At 48.6% G+C, this 24,917-nt stretch overlaps 1 protein-coding gene across 3 annotated transcripts in view; it reads left to right on the plus strand.

Moving 5' to 3' along the window:
• Positions 1-11,059: 11,059 nt before the first annotated feature.
• CIITA (class II major histocompatibility complex transactivator) overlaps positions 11,060-24,917 on the plus strand; it is a 234,643-nt gene continuing 220,785 nt past the window's right edge. For all 3 annotated transcript variants that reach the window (XM_063934288.1, XM_063934287.1, XM_063934289.1), the window contains exon 1: positions 11,060-11,158. In XM_063934288.1, coding sequence (XP_063790358.1) covers positions 11,152-11,158 — 7 coding nt within the window. In that variant the 5' untranslated portion in view covers positions 11,060-11,151. The remainder of the gene's footprint in view (positions 11,159-24,917) is intronic.

Here is a 24,917-nt window from a genome sequence, read left to right on the forward strand (position 1 = left end):
ATCTGCAAAGAAGTTTGCAAACTCGTTGCATCTTGCCTGGGAGAGGGTCTCATCAGTCTGCAGGCATGCTGGCTTGCAAAGCATCTCCACTGTGCGGAAAAGTTGAGCTGGCCTATTTGACAGGAACTGTACTTTCTTACGAGTGATTGTCGATTGATATTCTTCGTTATGCTTTTTTATTTTTGTTTTGTCATCCACTAGGTTAGTCTAACTCCATCGTCTTTCCAGTCTACGCCCCCTTTTCTTGAGCTCACTAACACTGTTGTCGAACCACGTTGTGGTTTACGACGTCTTAAACGCACAGGGGCAATAATATCAATTGCAGCCATAACATCCCTATTATAATAACGGACTAGGGAACAGGGATCTTCACAGGCACCCAGTATAGCAGAGAGATCCAGATTTGCTGCAAGAGCCTGGGGAGTCATACCCCTCCTTGGACGATACCTGGTCAAGTCCACGGGCAGAGATCTTATTTGAGGGGTTGCAACTGAGAACCAGAGGGAGTAGTGGTCTGACCAGATGACTGGGTTTATTTTTAGGTCAGTGACTTCTAATCCAATCTGAAAGACAAGGTCGAGAGTGTTATGTGTGGCAGAGGGAATGACCTGTGTGAAGCCCAGACCATTCATTGTGCACAGGAGGTCTTGGCCAAGGCGTGAGAGCTCATCATCCACCCATGCATTGAAATCCCCGAGGATGAGCCATCTTTGATGTTCTTGTAGAAATATCTTTCCATCTCCAGGTGGCCAGTAAATGAGAAGTACTCTGAAACCTAATCCTGTCGAACTCCGGGCAGCAATGCACTCAAATGAGCGAGTAGTTTCAATAGGGTGGACCCCAAGTTTAAGTTCTTTTTTTGAAGCAGATAGCCACCCCGCCACCCCTGCGGTCCAGTCTTGGGTTGTGGATGACAGAGTAGTTTGTTGGTACTGCAGCCTCCAATATAGGTGCTGCATTTTCATCTAGCCAGGTCTCTGTAATACAGGCTAGATCTGCAGATTCAATAAGGTCAGCAATTGTTGCAGTCTTGTTTCTTATAGATCTGGCATTACAAAGGACTGACCTGATTGGGTATACCAGAGGGCCTTCAGTTTTCTTTATGTTAAGTGCAGGAGCTCTGGGTATGGGGGTCACAAAGTGAGAGTTGACAGTTCTGTCTTTCCAAACACAGGGCTGTCTTTTGGGTATCACTTCTATTTGATTGTTCTTTGAGTATGGGGGTGAGCAGGTGGGCAAAGGACTTAGATGGTTACCGGGGGAAATACATTTCTGGCCTGCTCGCTTCCCACGAATGCGCCTGTGTTTTCTTTTTAAAATGCCAAGGGATTGGAGAATAGAAGCCTGTGATGGTGTGATAGGAACTGCAGAATGTGGTGGGCGGAGTGAAAGAATGAAGCTGGAGCAATACGTATACATTTGGTCATCAATGACAGATTACTATAAATTTGAGCTGCATATGATGATGAGAGAGGGAGAGAAAGCAGTGGGGTTTTTTTGTTTTGTTTTGTTTTCCCCCCAATTCGGTATGTGATCCAAAATTATAATGGTATTATGAACAAAGTTATTGCTATAACCTATTGTGTATATTTGAAGCAAGTAATAAATAAAATAACTGCTGATTTAGTCAATTATCCTAGGATAGGCAGCCTTTTGGAAAGGTGTTAGAAGCCAATTCCTACTGTGTAGGTGTGAAAAGTCTCAGTGTGAGAGGCCTTTGAAGTAGATTTCTTGTGGGGGTAGTGATAATGTGTCCTAAAAATGGATCCTGATTTTAAACAGTGAGCCTTCAGCAATTTAGAGCCTGAATATACTGATAATTAGTAGATTAATGCAATAAGTCAGTTATTTGTTGCTCAGAGAACAGAGGTGGATGATGTCTAAGTGAGGGGCTGGATGTAGCCAAAGATAGGTTGTAATCCACAGTACCTTATCTGGGTAATGTCCAATGCAGAGTACAGCAGCTGCTAAACTGAAGGATTTCTCAGTGGAGGTATGCAGAGGATTCAGTCCAGGATTCAATCCAGTGTGTATCTCAGCGCAGGAATGCAATCTGTTGGTTTTGATGAAATGTCCGCGTAGAGTAGTACAAGTTCAAGGTAAGTCCTTGGATATTTATGATGATTCATAGGTCAGTTGTGGTGAATTTAAGCTGTTTTATGGAGATGATCAGGAGCATACAAAAGGTGAGGCAGCCATCTTGGGCGCCATACTTTGTGTAATTCAGACATGATCGCTATGCTGCAAATTTGCAGAGGTCTGCGATCAGATAGTCGCCGCCCAGGAAGAGTGAAAACCCGCCCCGTATAAGTGTGCGAATACATGCGTACGCTGTGCGAAAACTTCACCAGGCAGCGGACATCTGTAAATTTGTTCGCAACTCACTCACCCACAAATGATTTTTCCATACTGTGCAGTCTGTGCGTAGCCCAATCTTACTCCTACAGTGCGATACAAACAGGCTGATCGTGGCCGGAGCTGTTGTCACCCACCCTCCCTGAAAACGCTTGGGAACTCCTGTGTTTTTCCTGACACTCCCAGAAAACAGCCAGTTACCACCCAGAAATGTCCTCTTCCTGTCAATCACCTTGTGAATGCCTTGTAAACTAAATATTTGCACGATCCTGTCGCTGTCTAGCATTGCGCCTGCACATTGCAGTGCATATGCATGCGCAGTCATTCAGTAATCGGACACTGTGCGATTTCGCACAACGGCCATCAGGTTTTATTTGTGCCCATTATCTGATAGTCCTATGCAGGGGCTGATTGGCAACTTTCAGCCAGAGGGGCAAATGCAACCAAGTGACCCTGGCTTTTCAGATGGACATACAGGACCGGGCAAACTGACAAATATACAGAGATGGGACTGAGCTCACAGACGGATATACAAAGATGGGACCAGGCACACAGATATAAAGATATGGGACTGGCCACACTGACAGATGTACAGACAGGACGGGCCACACTGACACATATACAGAGATGGGACTGGCCCCACTGACTTATATACAAAGACGGGACCGGGCTCACAGACAGATATACAGAGACGGGACTGTCCACACTGACAGCTATACAGAGACAGGACCGGGCTCACAGACAGATATAAGGCGGGATGTATTAACAATCATCGCCGCCCCTCACCGCCCACCGCAGCGATGCTAATTGCATATGTAGATATACAGAAATGGGTTCTCTGCGCACTGAGGTGTTAATCTGAGGCGGGGTGTGCTGCTGGTAATGAGGGGTGTCCCACCCCCCCTTAAATGGTAAGTATACAGATGTGGATAAATCCACAGGGAACCAGCGCTCAAACCCTATTTGTAGTGGTGAATGATACGGTTATAAAGTGAAACTAAAATCAATAATGAAAAAGCAGGTAATATACTTAAGGTTGTTTATTCTAAGATGCTGAGATACTTTCTTTCCCAACAGGTATAAATTCGGTTTAAAAGTCAATCAGTGATTGGGGCACGCTCCTGGTTTGAGCTTAAATTCTGAAGTGCAAGGTTCAATTGAAAGAACAAATGCTGTAATCTTTGTAAAGTCGAAAAAAAGAAAAAGAAAAAGAAAAATGCCACAAAAAAATATTAATGATAATATGTACTAAAGTCCAAACGGTTTACAAGTCTATACAGACAGCGGCGTCCCGCTAATCTGTGCTCTGAAGTGAAGGATTCTCTTGTGAAGTGATGAACAGTTGACAGCGGTAGTGTATGCTTTGGTTAGAGTGGAGAATAAGGACCCTGGACTGGCGCTATTCCTCCTGCAGCACGTCCCACAGTAGAGCGCCCGAATCAGGCCCGCTCTGTGGGGCCGCTGACCTGGGGTGTGCGCCTGTCACAGAGGCGAAGTGGACCCGGCCGGAGCTCTCCGAGCGGCTGGCTGCGCCTCTCTTCCTCCTACAGGGACTTACCTTCTCCCTTCCCCTCCGCCTTCCACTCTCCGCTGTCTCGGGCTTCTTCCGTCACCTGGCAACCGGTTGCTTCCGGAACTCCGGATCACGTGACCGGATGGTTTGCGGAAAGGATTAGCAGTACTGTCCTTCTTTGTAGTGAATATTCGTCCTCAGTCCAATGTAGTATAGATGGGTAGCTCCTTTTTTTTTTTTTTTTTTTTGTAACACGTTTCGACCTGTTAGGGTCTTCCTCTGGGAGTCCCAGAGGAAGACCCTAACAGGTCGAAACGTGTTACAAAAAAAAAAAAAAAGGAGCTACCCATCTATACTACATTGGACTGAGGACGAATATTCACTACAAAGAAGGACAGTACTGCTAATCCTTTCCGCAAACCATCCGGTCACGTGATCCGGAGTTCCGGAAGCAACCGGTTGCCAGGTGACGGAAGAAGCCCGAGACAGCGGAGAGTGGAAGGCGGAGGGGAAGGGAGAAGGTAAGTCCCTGTAGGAGGAAGAGAGGCGCGGCCAGCCGCTCGGAGAGCTCCGGCCGGGTCCACTTCGCCTCTGTGACAGGCGCACACCCCAGGTCAGCGGCCCCACAGAGCGGGCCTGATTCGGGCGCTCTACTGTGGGACGTGCTGCAGGAGGAATAGCGCCAGTCCAGGGTCCTTATTCTCCACTCTAACCAAAGCATACACTACCGCTGTCAACTGTTCATCACTTCACAAGAGAATCCTTCACTTCAGAGCACAGATTAGCGGGACGCCGCTGTCTGTATAGACTTGTAAACCGTTTGGACTTTAGTACATATTATCATTAATATTTTTTTGTGGCATTTTTCTTTTTCTTTTTTTCGACTTTACAAAGATTACAGCATTTGTTCTTTCAATTGAACCTTGCACTTCAGAATTTAAGCTCAAACCAGGAGCGTGCCCCAATCACTGATTGACTTTTAAACCGAATTTATACCTGTTGGGAAAGAAAGTATCTCAGCATCTTAGAATAAACAACCTTAAGTATATTACCTGCTTTTTCATTATTGATTTTAGTTTCACTTTATAACCGTATCATTCACCACTACAAATAGGGTTTGAGCGCTGGTTCCCTGTGGATTTATCCACATCTGTATACTTAATTGCATATGTACTAACAACTGTGATTAACATCGCAATGCGGTGACAAAGACCCCCTCCGATACCTGTGAGAAGGATTCCAGGGGGTCTCTGTGGGCTCCGTCACCTCCCATCCCCGGGAGGTGATGGTTGCTGGGAGTTCCCAGGCTCCTCCTCCCCATCCCCCAGCTGCCAGAAGCAGAAATAGCTGTGCTGCGGGGGAGAAGGAGTTGGGGATCGAGGAGCAGCACCTGGACACATATGATGGGGGGTCGGCTGGTCCGGCGCAGGTTGGTGGGTGCGGCGTTTGGTGGCGGGTACGGCGCTTGGCGGCGGGTGCGAAAGAAGCCCATAGGCTATCGCCATAAAAAGATGGCGATACCATTGGCAGCGAAACCTGGCGGACGGGTCTTAGTACATATAAAAAAAATACAGTAAAACCCCAGAAAACAGGTGTTTTAGCACATTTTCCCTTTAGTACATCCCGCCCATACAGCGATGGGACCGAGCTCACAAACAGATATACAAAGACTGGGTTAAAGGACTGGCCACACTGGCAGATGTACAGACAGGACAAGCCACACTGACACACATACAAAGATGGGACTGGCCACACTGACAGGTATACAGAGACAGGACCGGGCTCTCAGACAGATATACAGAGATGGGACTGGACACGCAGACAGATAAACAGAGGCGGGACAGGACACACAGACAGATATACAGAGACGGGGACGGGCTCACAGACAGATATACAGAGACTGGACCGGCCACACTGGCAGATATACAGACAGGACCGGCCACACTGACACATATACAGAGACAGGACTGGCCACACAGACAGATATACAGAGACGGAACCAGCCACACTAACAGAGCGGAGATCTGAGGCTGGGAAATGCTTTAATACGCTGCAGACAAGCATTCTGCTAGCGAGAGACCTGGATCAGGAGCCGCCGCTGCTACCAGCCGTACAGCGTTTACACTGGGAGCCATCCGGAGGTATCGCAGGAGGAGCGTGAGGCTGATGATTTCTTTCTTATTGGTATGTGAACCTTTTACTTTGTCATTAAATCCTTTATACTTTTATACTCACCTGGTGCGCCCCTCACTTTCTGTTTTTTTTTTTATATATATATAATATATATATATATATATATATATATATATATATATATATATATATATATAATACAGCACATTGAGGCAGCACTCCTGACATCTAAATAATCGGATCTTGAAGCACAATTTACAAAGGCGATTTATACGGAGTTTGGTACGGCAGCACTCATGGCGTGAAATGAAAGCAGACAGCCAGTCTGTCTGCTTTCATTTCACGCCGTGAGTGCCGCCGTACCAAACTCCGTATATTGCAGGACACAGCGCTGCTGTAATCCTTGGAGGGCACCGGCTGCTTCTACATTATTAAGAGCATCTTGGAGACGGGAGTGCCGTAGACTGCTTTTATTTATATATATATATTTATATATTGTGTCGGACTGTGGCATGGAGGGCCTACCGGCGGAATGCAGTGGTATGGGCCCATGCATAAGGTTGTGGCCAGCCACCACATTGGTTTACATAACCATTAGAGACTGCATGAGCTGGGGCTCTTGATATGTATACTGTACAGTCAATATTGCTAGTGCATGCATGATAATGTAGCAGATTAATAACAGCAATGCATGATAAAAAATACACCATATTCCTGTGCATTATAATGGAACATATGCATACCCTCCAACATTTTACACATAAAAACCGGTACAAATAAGGAAAGGGGTCATGGCCACGGGTAAAGTGGGCATAGCCACGCCCCCTTTCCTATACTTTTAATGGAAATTTGGAGAATCAAAAATCGGTACAAAGCCCTTTTTGGAAGGTACAGACCATAAAAAAAGTACTGTACCTGCCAAAAAGGTACAGTTGGAGGGTATGCATATGCAACTTAATGTATAATTCAAGTGCACAGTCTGAAACCTCTTCCCTAGAGGAGGAGGTGGGGGGCCCAGGCAGTAAGGCCCATCGGGAGTTTCCCCTGCACCCCTGTGGGCCAGTCCAACCTAGATGCGGCTCTTGCCACGGGCAAGCAGGCTTTTGCTGCCCTGAGGGTGCCTACCGCTGTGCCAAGAGCCACTACTCCTGATCCTCGTGACCCCCGCAACCCCCCCCCCCCCCCGCGCTCCCCGGCTGCAGCGGGCTGTGTGGGCGCCCGCTGCAGCCAGCTCCAGTGACAAACACTAGAGATCTTACTTGACCCTTAGTGTCTGTGCGGCGCTACCATGGGAGAGACGTCATGACGTCTCTCCTATAGTAGAGAGGAGCCAGCGGCCGGAGACGGAGGGCAGCGCAGCAGGAGCGGTAAGTATTGTGTGTGGTTTTTAAAAAAAAAAAAAAGTGTGTGTGTGTGTGTGTGTGTGTGTGTGTGCGGCGCTACTGGGGCACAACTACTGGGGGCACTGGCACAGCTACAGGGGGCACAACTGCTTGGGGGCACAGCTACGGGGTCACAACTACTGGGGGCACTGGCACAGCTACTGGGGTCACAACTACTGGGGGCACAGCTACAAGGGGCACTGGTATAGGGGGCACAGCTACTGGGTGCACAACTACTGGGGGCACAGCTAGGGAGCACAGCTACAGGGGGCAAATCAACTGGGGGGCACAGCTACAAGGGTAAAATCTACTGGGGCACAGCTACAGGGGGCACAGGTACTGGTGCACAGATACAGGGGGCAGTGCTACAGGGGGCAGTGCTACAGGGGGCAGTGCTACAGGGCTCACAACTACTGGGCTCACAACTATTGGGGGCACTGCTACAGGGGGCACAACTACTGGGGGCAAATCTACTGGGGGTACAGCTACAGGGCGGCACAAGTACAAGGAGCTAACTGTGGCCATACCCCTTCCCTATGAAGAAGCCACGCCCCTCTGTTTTACCTGGGCGTAGGGGGGGGGGTGCTACAGGAAACTTTTGCCCTGGGCGCCACAAGGTCTAGAACCGGCCCTGGTCCGACCCTATCTATCTATCTATCTATATACAGTGGTGCCGAGAGGGTGAAGAGGTTACAAATTACCCGGGCCCAGGTCTGATGGATGGGCCCAGTGAGGGTCCAGTAGGGGCACAGGCCCCCTCCCTCTTACCTAGCAACAGTAGCTGCAGCTCTTTTCCTCAGCCTAGCACATGCTGCTGTGTACTGGGCTGCAGTGTGGCCATGGAGGTGCTTAAAATACTATTTTTATCAGTATTTTTTTCTAAGGGTACATGACCCCACCTCCTGTGATTAGGCCACACCCCTTGAAAAGTACCTGGGCCCATCCCGGCTCTCGACTGCCCTGTCTATCTATCTATTTATCTATCTATATCTATATCAGGGCCGGTTCTAGGGCTTTTTGCGCCCCGGGCGGGAAATAGGGGCTTGGCTTCATACAGGGGTCGTGGTCAGTTACGCCCCCTGTACAGTAGTAGCGCCGCTGAAATGATGTGCGGTGCGCGATGACGTAATTGCGCACCGCACAGCAAAGGTCCTCTCCACGAAGGAAAACTAGACGCTACGCATCTAGTTCCCTTCGTGGAGAGGACCTTTGCTGTGCGGTGCGTGATGACATCATCGCGCCCTGCACAGTAAAGGTCCTCTCCACGAAGAGAAACTAGACGCTACGCGTCTAGTTCCCTACACAGCGGGACAGAGCAGGCAGCGGGGGGCACAGCAGCAGCGGATCTTGCCATGGTGCAGCGCCCTCCGGATGGCGCCGGCGCCCTCCGGAAGGCGGCGCCCTGGGCAAAAGTCCTGCTTGCCCGTGGCAAGATCCGCTACTGCTCTATATATACATATATATATATATATATATATATATATATATATATACATACATACATACATACATACATACATACATACATACATACATATGTAAGAGGTGCGGCGGCGGTGCGTGTGGTGGTGCCTGCTGCCGTGCAGGTGTAGTTTCGGTACTCACCAGGCGCCGCTCTCTCTCACCTTCAGGTACCGGAACCTTCAACGGACCTGGCAATCTTCAGTCGGATCCGGACACGGCGATTCCCTCTCGGAGCTGACCGACGACCGAGCTGAGGAGAAAATAGGTTACCTTAAGGGGGGTATCAACCCTTCTTCCACCGGAAAAGGGGATACCCCAGGGGTGACTGCGACCTTCACCGGTTGGGTGAAAGGTCATCACTGGCACAAAGCCTCAGCCACCCAGATTTCACACACTCGCGCGTAGTGTGATGAAGGGGATTCTCACGTCCGTGAGCAATCCCTATTCCGGCGCTCGGGGACAGACAAGGGACAAACGCACACAGATGCTACTCACCATCAGTTCCGCACTGCGAACGTCTTCTTCTCTTACAGGTCCCTGTAAGGAGGCAAACAAACAAGCAAACAGCCGTGCAGGGCCTAACTCTAGCCTAGTGTCACACACCTATACTAACTACAACGGCAGAGCCCTCAAACTAGCTCTGTGGGTGTGGTGCAACAAAACTAAACACACTTAACAAGCTCACACTTTACCCCGCACGGTAACAGCATATATCACGATACACAGTGCAAGCAACTACCACGGTGCTGTCCCTTTTAGTTACCCGACTCAGAACACCCGGTAGTGGGGGGCCGCACAGCTCACCCACCTCCTGTACTCTCTTCTCAGGGGCTCAGGTCAAGCGGACCTGCCTACCTAACACCTCAGGGTGAATTGGGCCTAGTGCCCAGTGCCACCTCTATTCACTTTGGGGGAACCGCTTATTTATTGGGCCTAGCGCCCCCTATTTGCACACGGACCCGAGGCCCGACCTTACCCACGGGCCTAGTGCCCGCCTAACTCGTCCCTCGTTGGGTGACCTGGTGCCCAGGGTCACCTTATGTTACCCTAATTGGCCAAAATACACTAGGGCCTAATGCCCTCTAATGCCCCACAGGCCTATTGCCTGATGTGCCCCCGGGCCTAGTGCCCGACTACTGCGCTGGGAGAGGGTGGCTTGGGCCTAATGCCCAAACCACTGAACCAAATAATGATCCCCAAACTCTTATCTGCGCTCGGGCCTATTGCCCGTCCGTGCCCACGGGCCTAATGCCCGAACACCCGGTGGTCTAGGGAGGAATGGGAGGGGGGGCACCTTACAAGGGCCTACCTTGGTGGAGAAGGCTGCAGTGGGGGAACTGCACAGCTCCATTGCTTCCCACCACTGCAGCGCTTCTCAATCCGGGATGGCCTCTTCTGCCGCTGGCCCGTCCTGGCCAGCGGCGCCGCCGTCGCTTCGCCGCGTCCAGCCGCCGCTGGACATCTCCTTCCCCGAGCCTGGAGTCTTCTGGCCTCTTCCGCAGCCACCCGAGCTCTTCAGCGCTCTTCCACGCGCCCTCCGTCTTCGGCTCCCGCCCGGCGTCTTCTCCTGCGCTCTTCCGCGCGCGCGGTCTCTTCGGCTCCCGCCCGGCGGGGCCTATGACGCGGCGAGTGCCGATTGGCTCGCCGCGCCCGTCTCCGATTGGCCGCCGTTCCGGGAGCCGCGATTGGCTCCCGGAGGGCGCCAACATTTGAACGCCTCCGCAGCCGACAGCCTGGTGCAGGGAAACATCCGATCCCTGCACCAGACACCCGCCGCCGCACACCCAGCGCTGGGGACAGACCAGCTGCCCCAGCACTGTCCACCCTCGCGCTTTGCAGGGGACACAGATCCCCTGCACACTGTTGTGGTGATGTGCCCTGGGACACAGGGCACATCTCCACACATACATACATACATACATACATACATACATACATACATACATACATACATACATACATACATACATACATACATACAAGTAGTTTTGATACTGAATGGTAAGTGGAATTTGTGCCCGATATAATTTTATATTATAAATAGCTGAGAGACAAGGAAGCTTTCTGCTATGTGACTATAAAGCGAGTGGCAAAAGAGCCAATGAGAGCCGACACCAAAACTATATAATATATCACATAAATCCTGCCTGACCGGTATAAGCGTTCTACGCATGCGCTCCTGGCTCGCGACGAGCTCTACCACTAGTGCACTCACTGACTGCTAGAAAGAAGAAGCGCTGACTGGCTGCATGGTACGGACGGAGAGGGAGCTGCGGGTCTCTCGGGCTGCTGCTGCGGTACAGCATGAAAGGTAAGGGAAGAAACTTTTTTTGTAGCAAGTGGAAAGTTAGTAGAGAGTTTGGCTGAATACGTTATATTAAATATGCAAACATAGTGATTGCATGGGAACCTGTATGCTAGCCGGTGTGTAGTGGGATCGTGGTGCTCTGCGTATACACAGGAGATGCGATTCGTTATACTGTAACAGCTCTGCCCTGCTGATCAATGTATTCAGTCACCCACCTCTGTATATTACTGAACAATACATTTACCCTATTGTTCTAGCCTTCCTCATAGCATTGCGCTCATCAGAAAGTTTCACGTTTAGGAGAAATCAAACTTTCTCCCCCCAGCATGGGGACGCTCTCTCCCCTCTCTGTGTGCACAGGGAGAACTTTTTTTATTTATTTATATTATTTGTGGCGCTGAAGACCTGTGTCCCCTCATATGATGGCAGTCACAGACATAGCTCGGGGTTCCACCGCAGCAAGTATTGTGGGCTGCTCACCTGGTCACTATGCATAGGCAAGTTTCTGATTGTATCTAATGAATGTGTAAAATGAGCTTTGCTCCACATATTATAATTAAAAACTGTCTGGTCATATGTTTTCCTGTCAACGTGTTGTTTGTTTAAGCAGATTTGTTTCCACTTTGTATTTGCGAGTTAAGATGGGTATATACTAAGCAATGGATTTATAATAAAGGGGTATACATGTACTTACTTTACTAAGCAATGGGTTTATTATAAAGGGGTATACATGTACTTACTGTACTAAGCAATGGGTTTATTATACAGGGGTATACATGTACTTACTGTACTAAGCAATGGGTTTATTATACAGGGGTATACATGTACTTACTGTACTAAGCAATGGGTTTATTATACAGGGGTATACATGTACTTACTGTACTAAGCAATGGGTTTATTATACAGGGGTATACATGTACTTACTGTACTAAGCAATGGATTTATAATAAAGGGGTATACATGTTCTTACTGTACTAAGAATAGGGTTTATTATACAGGGGTATACATGTACTTACTGTACTAAGCAATGGATTTATAATAAAGGGGTATACATGTTCTTACTGTACTAAGCAATGGATTTATAATAAAGGAAAGGGTATACTTACTTTACTACGCAATGGGTTTATAATAAAGGGGTATACATGTACTTACTGTACTAAGCAATGGACTTATAATAAAGGGGTATACTTACTATACCAGTGGTTTCCAAACTTTTTTGAATCACGGCACCCTAGAATATCAGATTTTTTTTCACGGCAACCCTAGGCCAAAAATTTCTTATTGAGAAATTTAGAAAGAAATATTACATTAAGTAGATCGTGTTTATATGTCATCCTTAGGGTCAGTTGTGTGGTGAGGGACAAGAATTGCTTCTGTTTAACCACATATTTTATGAATGTTAGCCACCAGCACTGGTTTTGCCTATTATATTGACCATGAATAATTTGAATTGGTCCTGGACCACCAACCCAAGGCACCCCTGCAAGTATCCCGAGGCACCCCAGGGAGCTACGGCACACAGTTTGGGAACCTCTGTACTATACTAAGCAATGGGTTTATAATAATGCTGTATACAGTACTTCCTGTACTAAGTAACGTATTTATAATAAAGGATTATACTTACTGTACTAAGCAATAAGTTTATAGTAAAGGATTATACTTTACTATGGAATGGGTTTATAATAAAGAGGTATACATGTACTTACTGTACTAAGCAATGGACTTATAATAAAGTGGTATACTTACTACTGTATACTAAGCAATGGATTTATAATAAAGGATTATACTTACTGTACTAAGCAATAGGTTTATAGTAAAGGATTGTACTTACTGTACTAAGCAATGGGTTTTGAAAACCCACAATTTTTGCCTGTCCAGACATTGGCCACTGAAATCCAGTTGATTTTGGTTCAGTTGCCAGAAGAAATACATTATGGGACTGAGCCTAGCCCCATTGCAGCTTCTGTCACACGGCAAATAGGGAGTGTTAGCATCTGCGCAGAAGTGAGATTACACACTTTTATGTATCTCTAGGCAACTGGGGCAGATTTTCCCCAGGTCTCTCCTTGGGAGAGATGTATCAAACCTTTGAGAGAGATATAGTGGAGAAGTTGCCCATAGCAACTAATCAGCTTCTAGCTACCATTTATCAAGCACAGTTTCTAAAATGACAGTGAGAAGCTGATTGGATGCCATAAGCAACTTCTCCACATTTTGTCTCTCGGCACTTTGCGTGATATTTTCATTTTGGTACAGGAAGATGACGGAGACCATATGATCGCACAGAGCTGTTCCTTCTTGTGGCAGTGCCATGGATGTGTCGCTATACTGCCGCGCTATGCTGACGCATGCATATGGACAGGGAAGCCGGTGTCTGATGGATCTCTGATACCCAGCATGGGTCAGGTGCAAGTGCCAGTACTAATGATGGATGGAAAAACAGTCCTATGGAAACTCACATTAGCATAAGGTAGTACATCTGGTTTCTGCGGCTTCCCGCAAACAAGCTATAATCAGAATGAAGAGCAGCAGCATTCTGAAAATGCTATAAACACTTTATTAAATTAGTTGGCCCAAAACGTCATTTACCTTGCTTTAATAAATCGAAGAGCTTATAGCATCATTTCCAGATTGTGGCACGAGCTCCTGGCTTACTATGGGTTCTATATGGCTTGTGTAGTGGTGTCATAGTGTATGCAGGAATAGTTGGTATACTGTACTTTGGATTTCTCTGCAGTCTGTTGCAGGGCAAGAGCTGCTGGCTTACTGTGTATATCAGCACAGTTTGCATTGTGTAGTCTGGGCATATTCAGGAGCCAATAACATACTATGAATATCTGTACATTTAGGGGTATATTTACTAAAGTGCAGGTTTATAGAAGTGGAGATGCTGCCCATAGCAACCAATCATATTCCAGCTACAATCTTCTAGAAGGTGCTGGATGAATGATAAGTAGAATCTGATTAGTTGCTATGAGCAACGGCTCCATTTTTATAAACCCACACTTTAGTAAATATAACCCTTAGAGTTGATTGCTGAGGTATATATAGAAATGGCTGGCTTATTATGGATTTCTGTACTGTTTAGTTGATCTCTTAAGCTTGGTACACACTAGACGATTTTGTGGACGATTTGTCATTCAGCAACGAATCGTAACAGTAGATTATCCACATCGTCCAGTGTGTACGCACTGTTGCGTGCTCCTGTGAGTCATTTCGTCCAGTGTGTACGCACTGTTGCGTGCTCCTGTGAGTCGTTTGTGGTGTATTTTGGTCGGACCTACATTCTGCTCATTCTGAGGATGTTGTTAACGATTAGCACAATGGGGGTAGTTCAGATCTGATCGCTGCTGTGCATTTTTGCACGGTGTGCGATCAGATCTGAACTGTGCATGCATCTGAGCTGGCGCGTTGCATGGCTGCAATAGGGATCGCCGGTCAGCGATGGGATTGTGCAAAGGATCCATTCGCAAGGGCGTCGCAAGGAAATTGACAGGAAGAGGCCATTAGTGGGTGGCAACTGATCATTTTCCGGGAGTGTCCGGAAAAACACAGGCGGGCTTAGGCGTTTTGAGGGAGGGTGTCTGACATCAGCTCCGGCCCCGATCAGGAGGATTCAATCGCTGCGGCTGAGGGGTTGCGGTCGTTAGGTCGACATGCATTAGGTCGACATGCATTGGGTTGACCACTAAAGGTTGACATGCACTAGGTTGACAGTGTGTTTAGGTCGACAGGTTCATTTGGTCAACATGTGCATGGTCGACAGGTCAAAAGGTCGACATGAGTTTTTCACAATTTTTTTTAACCTTTTTCATACTTTAAGATCCACGTGGACTACTAATGGGAACGGTAATCTGTGCCGAGCGCTGCGGTAGTGGAGCGAGGCACCTTGCCCGAAGCATGGCGAGCGAAGAGAGCCATGCGAGGGGACGCGGTGCACTAATTGGGGTTCCCCGTCACTGTACAAAGAAAGCGACACCAAAAACAGTCAAAAAACCCATGTCGAACTTTTGACCTGTCGACTTTGCACATGTCGACCTAACGACCCTGTCGACCTAGACGTCCTGACGACCTAGTGCATGTCGACGTTTAGTGGTCGACACAATGCATGTCAACCTAATGTGTGCCGACCCATACACGCGGCTGAGTAAGTCCTGGGCTGCGCAGAGACTGCACAAACTGATTTTTTGTGCAGCTCTGCTAACGAAGCGATCGCACACTTGCACAGCATTTTCCCCTCCCCCTGTAGGCAGCGACTATTTGATCGCAGGACAGCAAAAACCGCTGCCTAGCAATCAGATTTGAATTAAGCGCAATGTGCTGTGTGAAGGGACTGCTTACATATATAACTGATATATCGTTAAGGACCAAACTACCGAACAACACACAATGGGGTTGATTCTATTCGGCAACTTAAGAATAGCGCCGGGAATTAGCTCCCGACGCTATTCAATTCAGCTCCAGTTAAGTCGGCGATGTCCCGTTCTCGCCGACTTAACTGGTAGTTTTGTCGGGAGAACGGGCATTCTCCGACTTAACTACCAGCGGCGATGCTGATTCCCGACAGAATCAGCCTCGCCCCGGCCGCGAGGCAGCACTTTTGTCGGGTTTCTTCTCTCATCCCCCGGGTATGAGAGAAGAATTCCCGACAATTGCGGGTCACTAGCAGCTGAATTGAATAGCGTCGGGAGCTAATTCCCGGCGCTATTCTTAAGTTGCCGAATAGAATCGACCCCAATATATTGTTCGGTCGTTAGCAAGATTGCACAGTATGTATGCAGTATGGGGGCAATTCAGCATCAATGGCAATGCTGCTGAAATCTCAGCGATTTCAGCACCTGTGCATAGGCGTGCACGCATGTGCATGGTGTTAAACTGCTTTCTCTTTAGACCTGACGGGGGGCGGGAACAGGCACCAACACCTTGTTTAGTGGAGGCATGTCCGGACCGTTGCTGGGGTGGGTCGCTGCGGCTGCGTGACATCACACACAGCCGCAACAATTAAAAGGATGGCGTGTAGCCGTCTGCCTTCGCAGCTAGGCTGCACAGGCAAAGGGCTACCCTTATCACTGCTTAGCGAAGCGCTCGCATGTTACCGGAGGGAAGACCCGGCATGCGGGGCGGAATTGCCCTGTGCCGGGCGTCCCCCCTACGTGTCAGTGTAATGTGTTGCAGTTGTGCGATTTTTCGCACAAGTACTACCCATGATGAATTAGGCCCTATATTGCTTGTCCAGTAGTTCAAGGGAAACCGTCGTCTATTGTGTACCCAGCTTTAGGCATCATGCCATGTGAAAGTAGAAGTAAGTTAATGCGTGTTTAATCAACATCCCTGCCTTCAGAAAGATGGGATTGGGGCTTTCCAGTAGCTTGAGCTGTGTTACAGGCATCTTGCCAAGTGAAAGTAAAAGTAAGCTGCTGCTTGTATTAATAGAATTACATAATAGTCTAGCTTGCAGGGAACAGGATTGGAAGTATGCCCGGGCACTGGGCAGGGACAGTGCTGCCTGATTTCCTGTAAATTGCCTGACTTATAGGATAACTGTGCAGCAACAGACTGATATGTCATTGTTATCTTGTATATATTAGGGTGTGATGTATGTGTTATTGTGCCAGTTTATTAAGAAGAATAACATTTGAAAGAAACACTGTCATCAACATCATGTATATTTTCCCTGTTTCAAGTATGATATATTTATTTTGCATAGCTAACGTGGTACAAACACCTGCATGTTTACTGCTTTAGGTCATTATGTATCAATCAATAAAATGAGTTAAAGCCTCAAATCAGTATTTTTATGCCAGTTTACTGCAGTACATATGTATTAAAATGGTCCGCAGTGGATATCGGAGATATCCACTGCGGACCACCGAAACAGCAGTCCCCATACAATTCTATGGACCTGCGATGTACGTGTGTGCCACAAGCCCAGGGAAGCATAACCGGAACTTCTGCCCGTATAGATGCCTGTGTCTTCTTTATGTAAGAAGTCTGTGGAGTGGATTCTTCGGATCCCTCTCCTTCCCCCTGCTGCTTGCACATGCGGTGGTTGATGGCCCCGCATGTACAACAGAAATCCTTGGTCATAAATTCGGAAGTCAGAGCTTCGCTAAGATAGCTCTGTTTCGGTAGAGCTATCCCAGGTGGTAAGTTTTCATGCATACTGGCATTAGTAAATGCCTGTATGCATGCGATGGGGACAGGATGTATGCAGCAAGCATCGCATTTTGTGTGCTATTCATCCCGCCACTCTCCGCATCCATATCTGTGTTGGGTGTAGTATGGTTTGCCGGCGGTCAGGGTCCCGGCGATCAGCATGCCGGCGCCAGACTCCCGACCGCCGGCATACTGACAGCTGGGCGAGCGTAAATGAACCCCTTGCGGGCTTGCTGCGCTCTCCATGCTGCGGGCACGCGCCATGCTATCTATTCTCCCTCCAAGGGGGTCGTGGACCCCCAAGAGGGAGAAAAGATGTCGGTATGCCGGCAGTCTGGATTCCGGCGCCGGTATGGTGGTCGCCGGGAGCCCGGCCGCCAGCAACCTGAAGACCACCCATCTGTGTTTATTAATGCAGTATGCATGAAGAAAGTAATAATGGACAGTTATTGCGATAAGAGCTGTCTTTTGCGATGATAGGACCCGGATTCCTATCTGCACATGCACTGAGTGATGTGCACGCCATGGGGGGTGCTGTGAGGGATCTTTAGATTTCTATAGGACAACACCATCTGAAGATGGCGAGACCCACTGCATCCAAGCTTCGGAATCTATCACATTCTGGGGCTTTGTGCAGGGCTTAAAGTGGTCCTGGAGAGGTGGGGGAATTTATCCCCCCCACGACCCCTCCCCTTTAGTGCACGCGCAACACAAAAAGGTGTGTGGCTTCACGAGGAAGGGGCGTGGCCACACAAAAGTACCCCCAATTCCAAATAATGCCTCACAGTAGCACATTCACATTGCCTGCCCCACATACTTACAGAAAGTGATCTGAGCATCTGCAATGCAACGTGCACAATAAAAACTACAATGCAATCAAAGAGTACCTGAAGAAAAGCAGAAACCGGTCACAAGATGTAAAATCAGAAGTATATAATAAGCATATACACAGTCAAATGCAAAACTCCCATATCCCAAAGTGTGACAGCACATCTGCACCATAGCAATTAGACAGGTGTGAGCAGCACTACTCCCCTCATCTGCTTCTTGTATGTCTGCCCAGCCAGCGATGCCAGTCACCGTGCCCACCTCCTGCATGGCTGGAAGCAGCTGGGGCACAGATGGGCACATGCAGGGTCTCCCTTACCTGGGTGCAACATACTTTGGAAGTAAAAGATGACAAAGACGATCCCAAGCAAGTGACCAGCACTATCCTGCACATCCGATTCGTGATCTCCATCAGAGGCTGCTTCATAGCAGCAGCCAGCAGGGGAGGCAGATAGGTGGCGTGCGCCGGCGGGGCAGGCGGCAGCAGCCGGTGTGTGTGCTGTAGGCAGGGTGCGGATGGCGCACTGTGGGCTCGGAAACTTGCTGCGGGCGAGGTGCTTCCGGGAGGGCTGCGTGCACGGGTTATGCATGTATCCTATCCTATGCATGTGTGCGGGGGGACAGTGGAATCACGGGCTCCGGCGGTCCCATTACGCTGTGCTGCGGGGGGACAGACTTGCTGGTCCCAGTATCTGTATAGGGGAAGAAGGGGCTGCTCTTTTGGATCTAGCGCCGATTGCGCACCAATCACGTATCGTGGGAGTGTTAGCCAATGAGAAGCTGCAACTTGGCAGCTTCTCATTGGCTGGCGGTCCGCGAGCCGTGATTGGCTCACGCCAGCTTTTGAAATAGCCGCCCCTTCTTTTTGTTGGTGCTGCAGCCGGTCCGCGAGCCAGGATTGGCTGGCGGACGCTGCACACTTTACAATGCAGCCGGGACCTGATGCTGTGGCCGTACGCAATTAGAGGTGACAGAACGCGGTTCCGCAGTTCTGGCCCACTTTAACCACTGGCTTTGTGCATATGTGGTACACGGCCAAACCTTTAAAAATGGCATTTTCAGAGGTTTGCCCATGTTGTTTCATTTGTTGCATCTCGTCCAGTATACGCAAAACTTGATACATCCCACCTTTACTGTTATAATAATATTATGTCTATAAATTGGGTGGTCTTCAGGTTGCCGAATGTCGGGACCCCGGCGCACAATATACCGACGCCGGAATCCCGACACCCGGCATACCGACAGATATTCTCCCTCGTGGGGGTCCACAACCCCCCTGGAGGGAGAATAGTGTGGCGCGCGTAGCGCGCCCGCAGCGAGCCCGCAAGGGGCTCATTTACGCTCGCCATGCTGACGGTATGCCTGCGGTCGGGCTCCCGACTCCGGTATGCTGGTCGCCGGGAGCCCGGCCACCGGCATACCATACTACACCCCTATAAATTACTACAGCTGATTCATGCAAAGCAATCACAGCTATATTACAAGTAGCTGACCAATTTTATCTAATGATCAGGTTTGTAGTAGACCCCTTGAGTCAACACATTTAATATATATTATATATAGCTAGTACAGTAAATGCTCTTATTTAATAAAATTACTCCCAACCTGACATGTTGCACAGTTTTTGAGGCTGAGGAAAAAGTTACAACTTTTTCAAATTCTGGCTTGTTGCAAATGCTCCTAGACCTATACTGGCAGTTGCATTAATTATCTGGATCAATTTCCTCTCTGATGCAATTTATATTGAAAATATTGTTCTAGTTATTTTTGTAAGACAGGTAAGTTATGAATGGATTGTTTTTAATTAATATTTATGGCAAGTTTAGTATCTTTGGTGGAACTTTTATTAGACTCTATTGTGCCTATGTGCTGCCATTTCAGGTACTACACTGTACCTAGCAGATGGCTGGTATTCAGTATGCCGGCTGTTGGGATCCCGGCGCTCAGCATACCGGCGCCGGAATCCTGACACCCGGCATACCGACACATATTCTCCCTCTTGGGGGTCCACAACCCCCCTGGAGGGAGAATAAATAGTGTAGCATGCATAGCGCGCCACTGTGCCCGCAAGGGGCTCATTTGCGCTCACCCAGCTGTCGGTATGCCGGCGGTTGGGATTCCGGCACCGGTATGCTGGGCGCCGGGATCCCAGCCACCGTCATACCATACTACACCCCTAGCAGACACTCCCTTTAAAAAGACTAGGAGTGCTGTAATTGGTCATGACCATTCAGAGTGCTCCTATTCATTTCAGTGGTATTTTCCGATACTGACTTGTCTGTCACTTGTGACGATCTCCCGATGTGATATGTAGTCCATCATGTACATGGGGTTTTTTCTCACAAGTTTGAGGATGGCTATTTTGGACCAAAGAGGACCTTTTCCTTTTGACTTCTAAGACATTGGTATATGGTGGTGTTTTTATTTAATAAAGGATTTTATCATTTTTATTTTACAATTTGGTGTCTATGTACTGCGTTTTTTTATAATGATTTATTTAAGGTATACTGTTGGTGCCAGCTGACCTTGTCAAGGCATTCTGGTACTTGGGGTTCTCCAACAGCTAGCATGCCCACCAACCCTTAAAATATTTATTAACTTCCACATCCAAAGCCTAGGGATGTTGGGATTTGCCCAAGTGCAGTCAGAACTGGTTGTTCCTGTTCCTCCACTTCCCTAATCCCTAAGGATACCATCCCTGGTTTGACTGGCTTAGGTCTGGTACACACTATGGCTGGGGAGCCCCACTCCGATTGTCCACAAACTATAGATCCGCTAGCCATGGCTGGTAATGCCTAGTGCTGGTGAGTGTAAATTTTGGTTGGACTCTTGCTCTTTGTCCACTTGAGTCTACCATTATCAGCCTAGACTTTAAGGCCATGGGCTAATTACCAATTTGGGGGGACTGGCCTAATACATTTCTCAAGTTCCCCTTAACCTTTGAGTCCTTCGCATTAAAAAAAAAAAAAAGGAAAACAAACATCTATGGATCTGTACACCACTTGCAGATAACCCGTAGGTCATTTTTTTGGGATGGGATTGCAGCAATCCTGAAAGGATTTTAAACTCACTGCTTAGTAAATTTCCAACCAAGTGTGTTTTACAAAGCGTAATATTTCTCTGCAATACACCAGATGGCACTTTGGGAGAATCAAGCACCTCTACACTGATTTGTAGATAACCACAAGAGCATAACTCCAAACCATCGTAAATTTGGTGGAACAGTTTCCATTTGCAGGGCGCTAGGAAGATATTTAGTGGAGTCAGGTGCCTTTATTGCGTGTTGCAGACAAAACTAAGTAAAATTGCCATTTGAGGGTATGGTCATTCCCTCCAGATCCCATAATCACCCCCGTGTTTCTCAAATTCTAACTCCCAGTCTGGTACCAGTGTTACTAGCTGGTCCCAGCCCGTTATTATTGTTGCTAGCCGATTCCAGTCCTGCAGTCCAGTACAAGCCAGTTTTAGGGGGTAATTCAGAGTTGATCGCAGCAGCAAATTTGTTAGCAGTTGGGCAAAATAATGTGCACTGCAGGTGTGGCAGATAACATTTGCAGAGAGTTAGATTTGGGTGGGTTATTTTGTTTCTGTGCAGGGTAAATACTGTCTGCTTTATTTTTACACTGCAATTTAGATTTCAGTTTGAACACACCCCACCCAAATCTAACTCTCCCTGCACATGTTACATCTGCCCCCCCTGCAGTGCACATGGTTTTGCCCAACTGCTAACAAATTTGCTGCTGTGATCAACTCTGAATTAGGCCTTCAGTCCGGTCCAGCATTCTCCGGTTCCATTCAAGTCTAGTATCTCCGGTTCCAGTACAGTCCAGTATCTCTGGCTCCAATGCAGTTCAGCATTCACTGGTTCCAGTCTGGTCCAGTATCCAGTCCAGCCCAGAGCTATTTTGGATTCCAACCAACCCTGTACAAACCTGGTTCCAGCCCAGTCATAGTCTACTGTCAAAATCTACTACCCTTCAGTTATCTGTATCAGTGTGTACTTGCATATGCATCTCAAGTGCCTCTCTTAAGGGGTATAGTTACTAAGGTGAGGGTTTTTGGAAGTGGATATTTCGCCCATAGCAACCAATCAGATTCTATTTATCATTTTTGTAGCACTTTTAGAAGATTAAAGCTATAATCTGGTTGCTATGGGCAACATCTCCACTTCTTTAATATACCCCTAAGTATTCCCCAACCTCTTGCCTCTGACGCATGCTGATCTGCCTCCATGTGTGCCTATCTCCTGTATAATAGCCCTGTGACTCTGTGTCTGGCCCTCTAATGCTGGGTGGAGTCACAGAGCCCGCCCACCACATGTACAGCAAGACTCTGCTCCTGCTGCCTGTCCATCTGACCCTGCCGCCATCAGCAACTCCGACAACCCGGCTGCGGCGCCGGCGGAACAACAACAACAACTGCTGCCGCCGGCATACACTTTAGGAGGGACGGGTGGCGCAGGAGACTTCATAGCCCTCCGTGCGCCATGTACAGAGACCCCGCGCCTCCTCCGCACACGTAATACAACGTTGCCTCCCACCATCCCTAGAGGCCCAGACTGCACACCACAGGGCCTGGGCTGCCGGCTCAACAGGCCAGAGACAGGGGACAGCGCGCGTGTTACTGTGAACGCTGCACCAACTTCACAGGTGAGAGAGAGTGCACAGCTGTGAGTGTCAGGTGCGAGCTGGGAGCCAGGAGACAGCTCTGCCACCCTGGTGATGTGTGTGTGGGGTCACGCTGTCACCACTGGTCACATCCACCAGGCCCCCCCCCCCATACTTTCCCTGTATCCCCAGGATCAGGAGCAGGCTCAGCTCACTGACCTATCTACCGGTGTCCACCCCCTCCACTACTTTCCCTCCTCTCCATCAGCTTCTTTACTGGTGAGTCCCCTACCGCCCCGCATCTCTGTATCCCCTCCCTACCGCCCTGCATCTCTGTATCCCCCCTACCGCCCCGCGTCTCTGTATCCACTCCCTACCACCCTGCGTCTCTGCAGGGGTTAAGGGGGCGCAGCCCCTTCCGACGGTGTGAAGAGCCCCCGTAGGGCACGATGAAGCACCTAGTATGTATGTATATATGTGTGTGTGTGTGTGTGTGTGTGTGTGTGTGTGTGTGTGTGTATATATATATATATATAATATATACTACTGTGGTGTCAGAATTTACCTGCACTGTGAACTACTCCCTCTTTTTTAAGGATTCTGTTGATCTTAACCTCCTAATTGGGACCTGATTGTCCCTGTAATCAGTTGTGAAAGTCTACATTAAGGAGGTTATATGTTGTATATTTTTTTAATGCACAGCTGAGTAATTATCTATGACAGCTGTTTTATGATGAAAGCATATACTACTTTCTTTGTTTTGAATGTATGTTCTTTTCTCTGACGTCCTAGTGGATGCTGGGAACTCCGTAAGGACCATGGGGAATAGCGGGCTCCGAAGGAGGCTGGGCACTCTAGAAAGATCTTAGACTACCTGGTGTGCACTGGCTCCTCCCACTATGACCCTCCTCCAAGCCTCAGTTAGATTTCGTGCTCGGCAGAGGTTGGATGCACTCTAGGGGCTCTCCTGAGCTCTTAGAAAGTAATAGTCTTAGATTTTTTTATTTTCAGTGAGACCTGCTGGCAACAGGCTCACTGCAGCGAGGGACTAAGGGGAGAAGAAGCGAACTCGCCTGCTTGCAGCCGGATTGGGCTTCTTAGGCTACTGGACACCATTAGCTCCAGAGGGATCGACCGCAGGCCCAGCCTTGATGTTCGGTCCCGGAGCCGCGCCGCCGTCCCCCTTACAGAGCCAGAAGCAAGAAGATGGTCCGGAAAATCGGCGGCATGAAGACTCTGTCTTCACCAAGGTAGCGCACAGCACTGCAGCTGTGCGCCATTGCTCCTCTCACACACTTCACACTCCGGTCACTGAGGGTGCAGGGCGCTGGGGGGGGCGCCCTGAGGCAGCAATAAAAACACCTTGGCTGGCTAAAATACCTCAATATATAGCCCCAGGGGCTATATATGAGGTAAATACCCCTGCCAGAATTCCATAAAAAATGGGAGAATAGGCCGCGAAAAAGGGGCGGAGCCTATCTCCTCAGCACACTGGCGCCATTTTCCCTCACAGCTCCGCTGGAAGGAAGCTCCCTAGCTCTCCCCTGCAGTCTACAAAGGGTTAATAAAGAGAGGGGGGGCACTAAATTTAGGCGCAGTATACATTATATATAAAAACAGCAGCTATAGGGGACATAACTTAGTTAGTCCCTGCATTATATAGCGCTCTGGTGTGTGCTGGCATACTCTCACTCTGTCCCCCCAAAGGGCTTTTGTGGGTCCTGTCCTCGTTTAGAGCATTCCCTGTGTGTCTGCGGTGTGTCGGTACGGCGGTGTCGACATGTTGAATGAGGAGGCTTATATGGTGACGGAACAGAGGCCGATATATGTGATGTCGCCCCCTGTGGGGCCGACACCAGAATGGATGGATAGGTGAAAGGTATTAACCGACAGTGTCAACTCCTTACATAAAAGGGTGGATGACGTAACAGCTGTGGGACAGCCGGCTTCGCAGCCCGCGCCTGCCCAGGCGTCTCAAAGGCCATCAGGGGCTCAAAAACGCCCGCTCTCTCAGATGGCAGACACAGATGTCGACACGGAGTCTGACTCCAGTGTCGACAAGGTGGAGACATATACACAATCCACTAGGAATATCCGTGACTTGATCCCGGCAATAAAAAATGTGTTATACATTTCTGACTTTAACCCAAGCACCTCTAAAAATGGGTTTT

The sequence above is a fragment of the Pseudophryne corroboree genome, chromosome 7 (genome assembly GCF_028390025.1).
Source record: "Pseudophryne corroboree isolate aPseCor3 chromosome 7, aPseCor3.hap2, whole genome shotgun sequence".
NCBI classification, from domain to species: Eukaryota; Metazoa; Chordata; class Amphibia; order Anura; family Myobatrachidae; genus Pseudophryne; species Pseudophryne corroboree.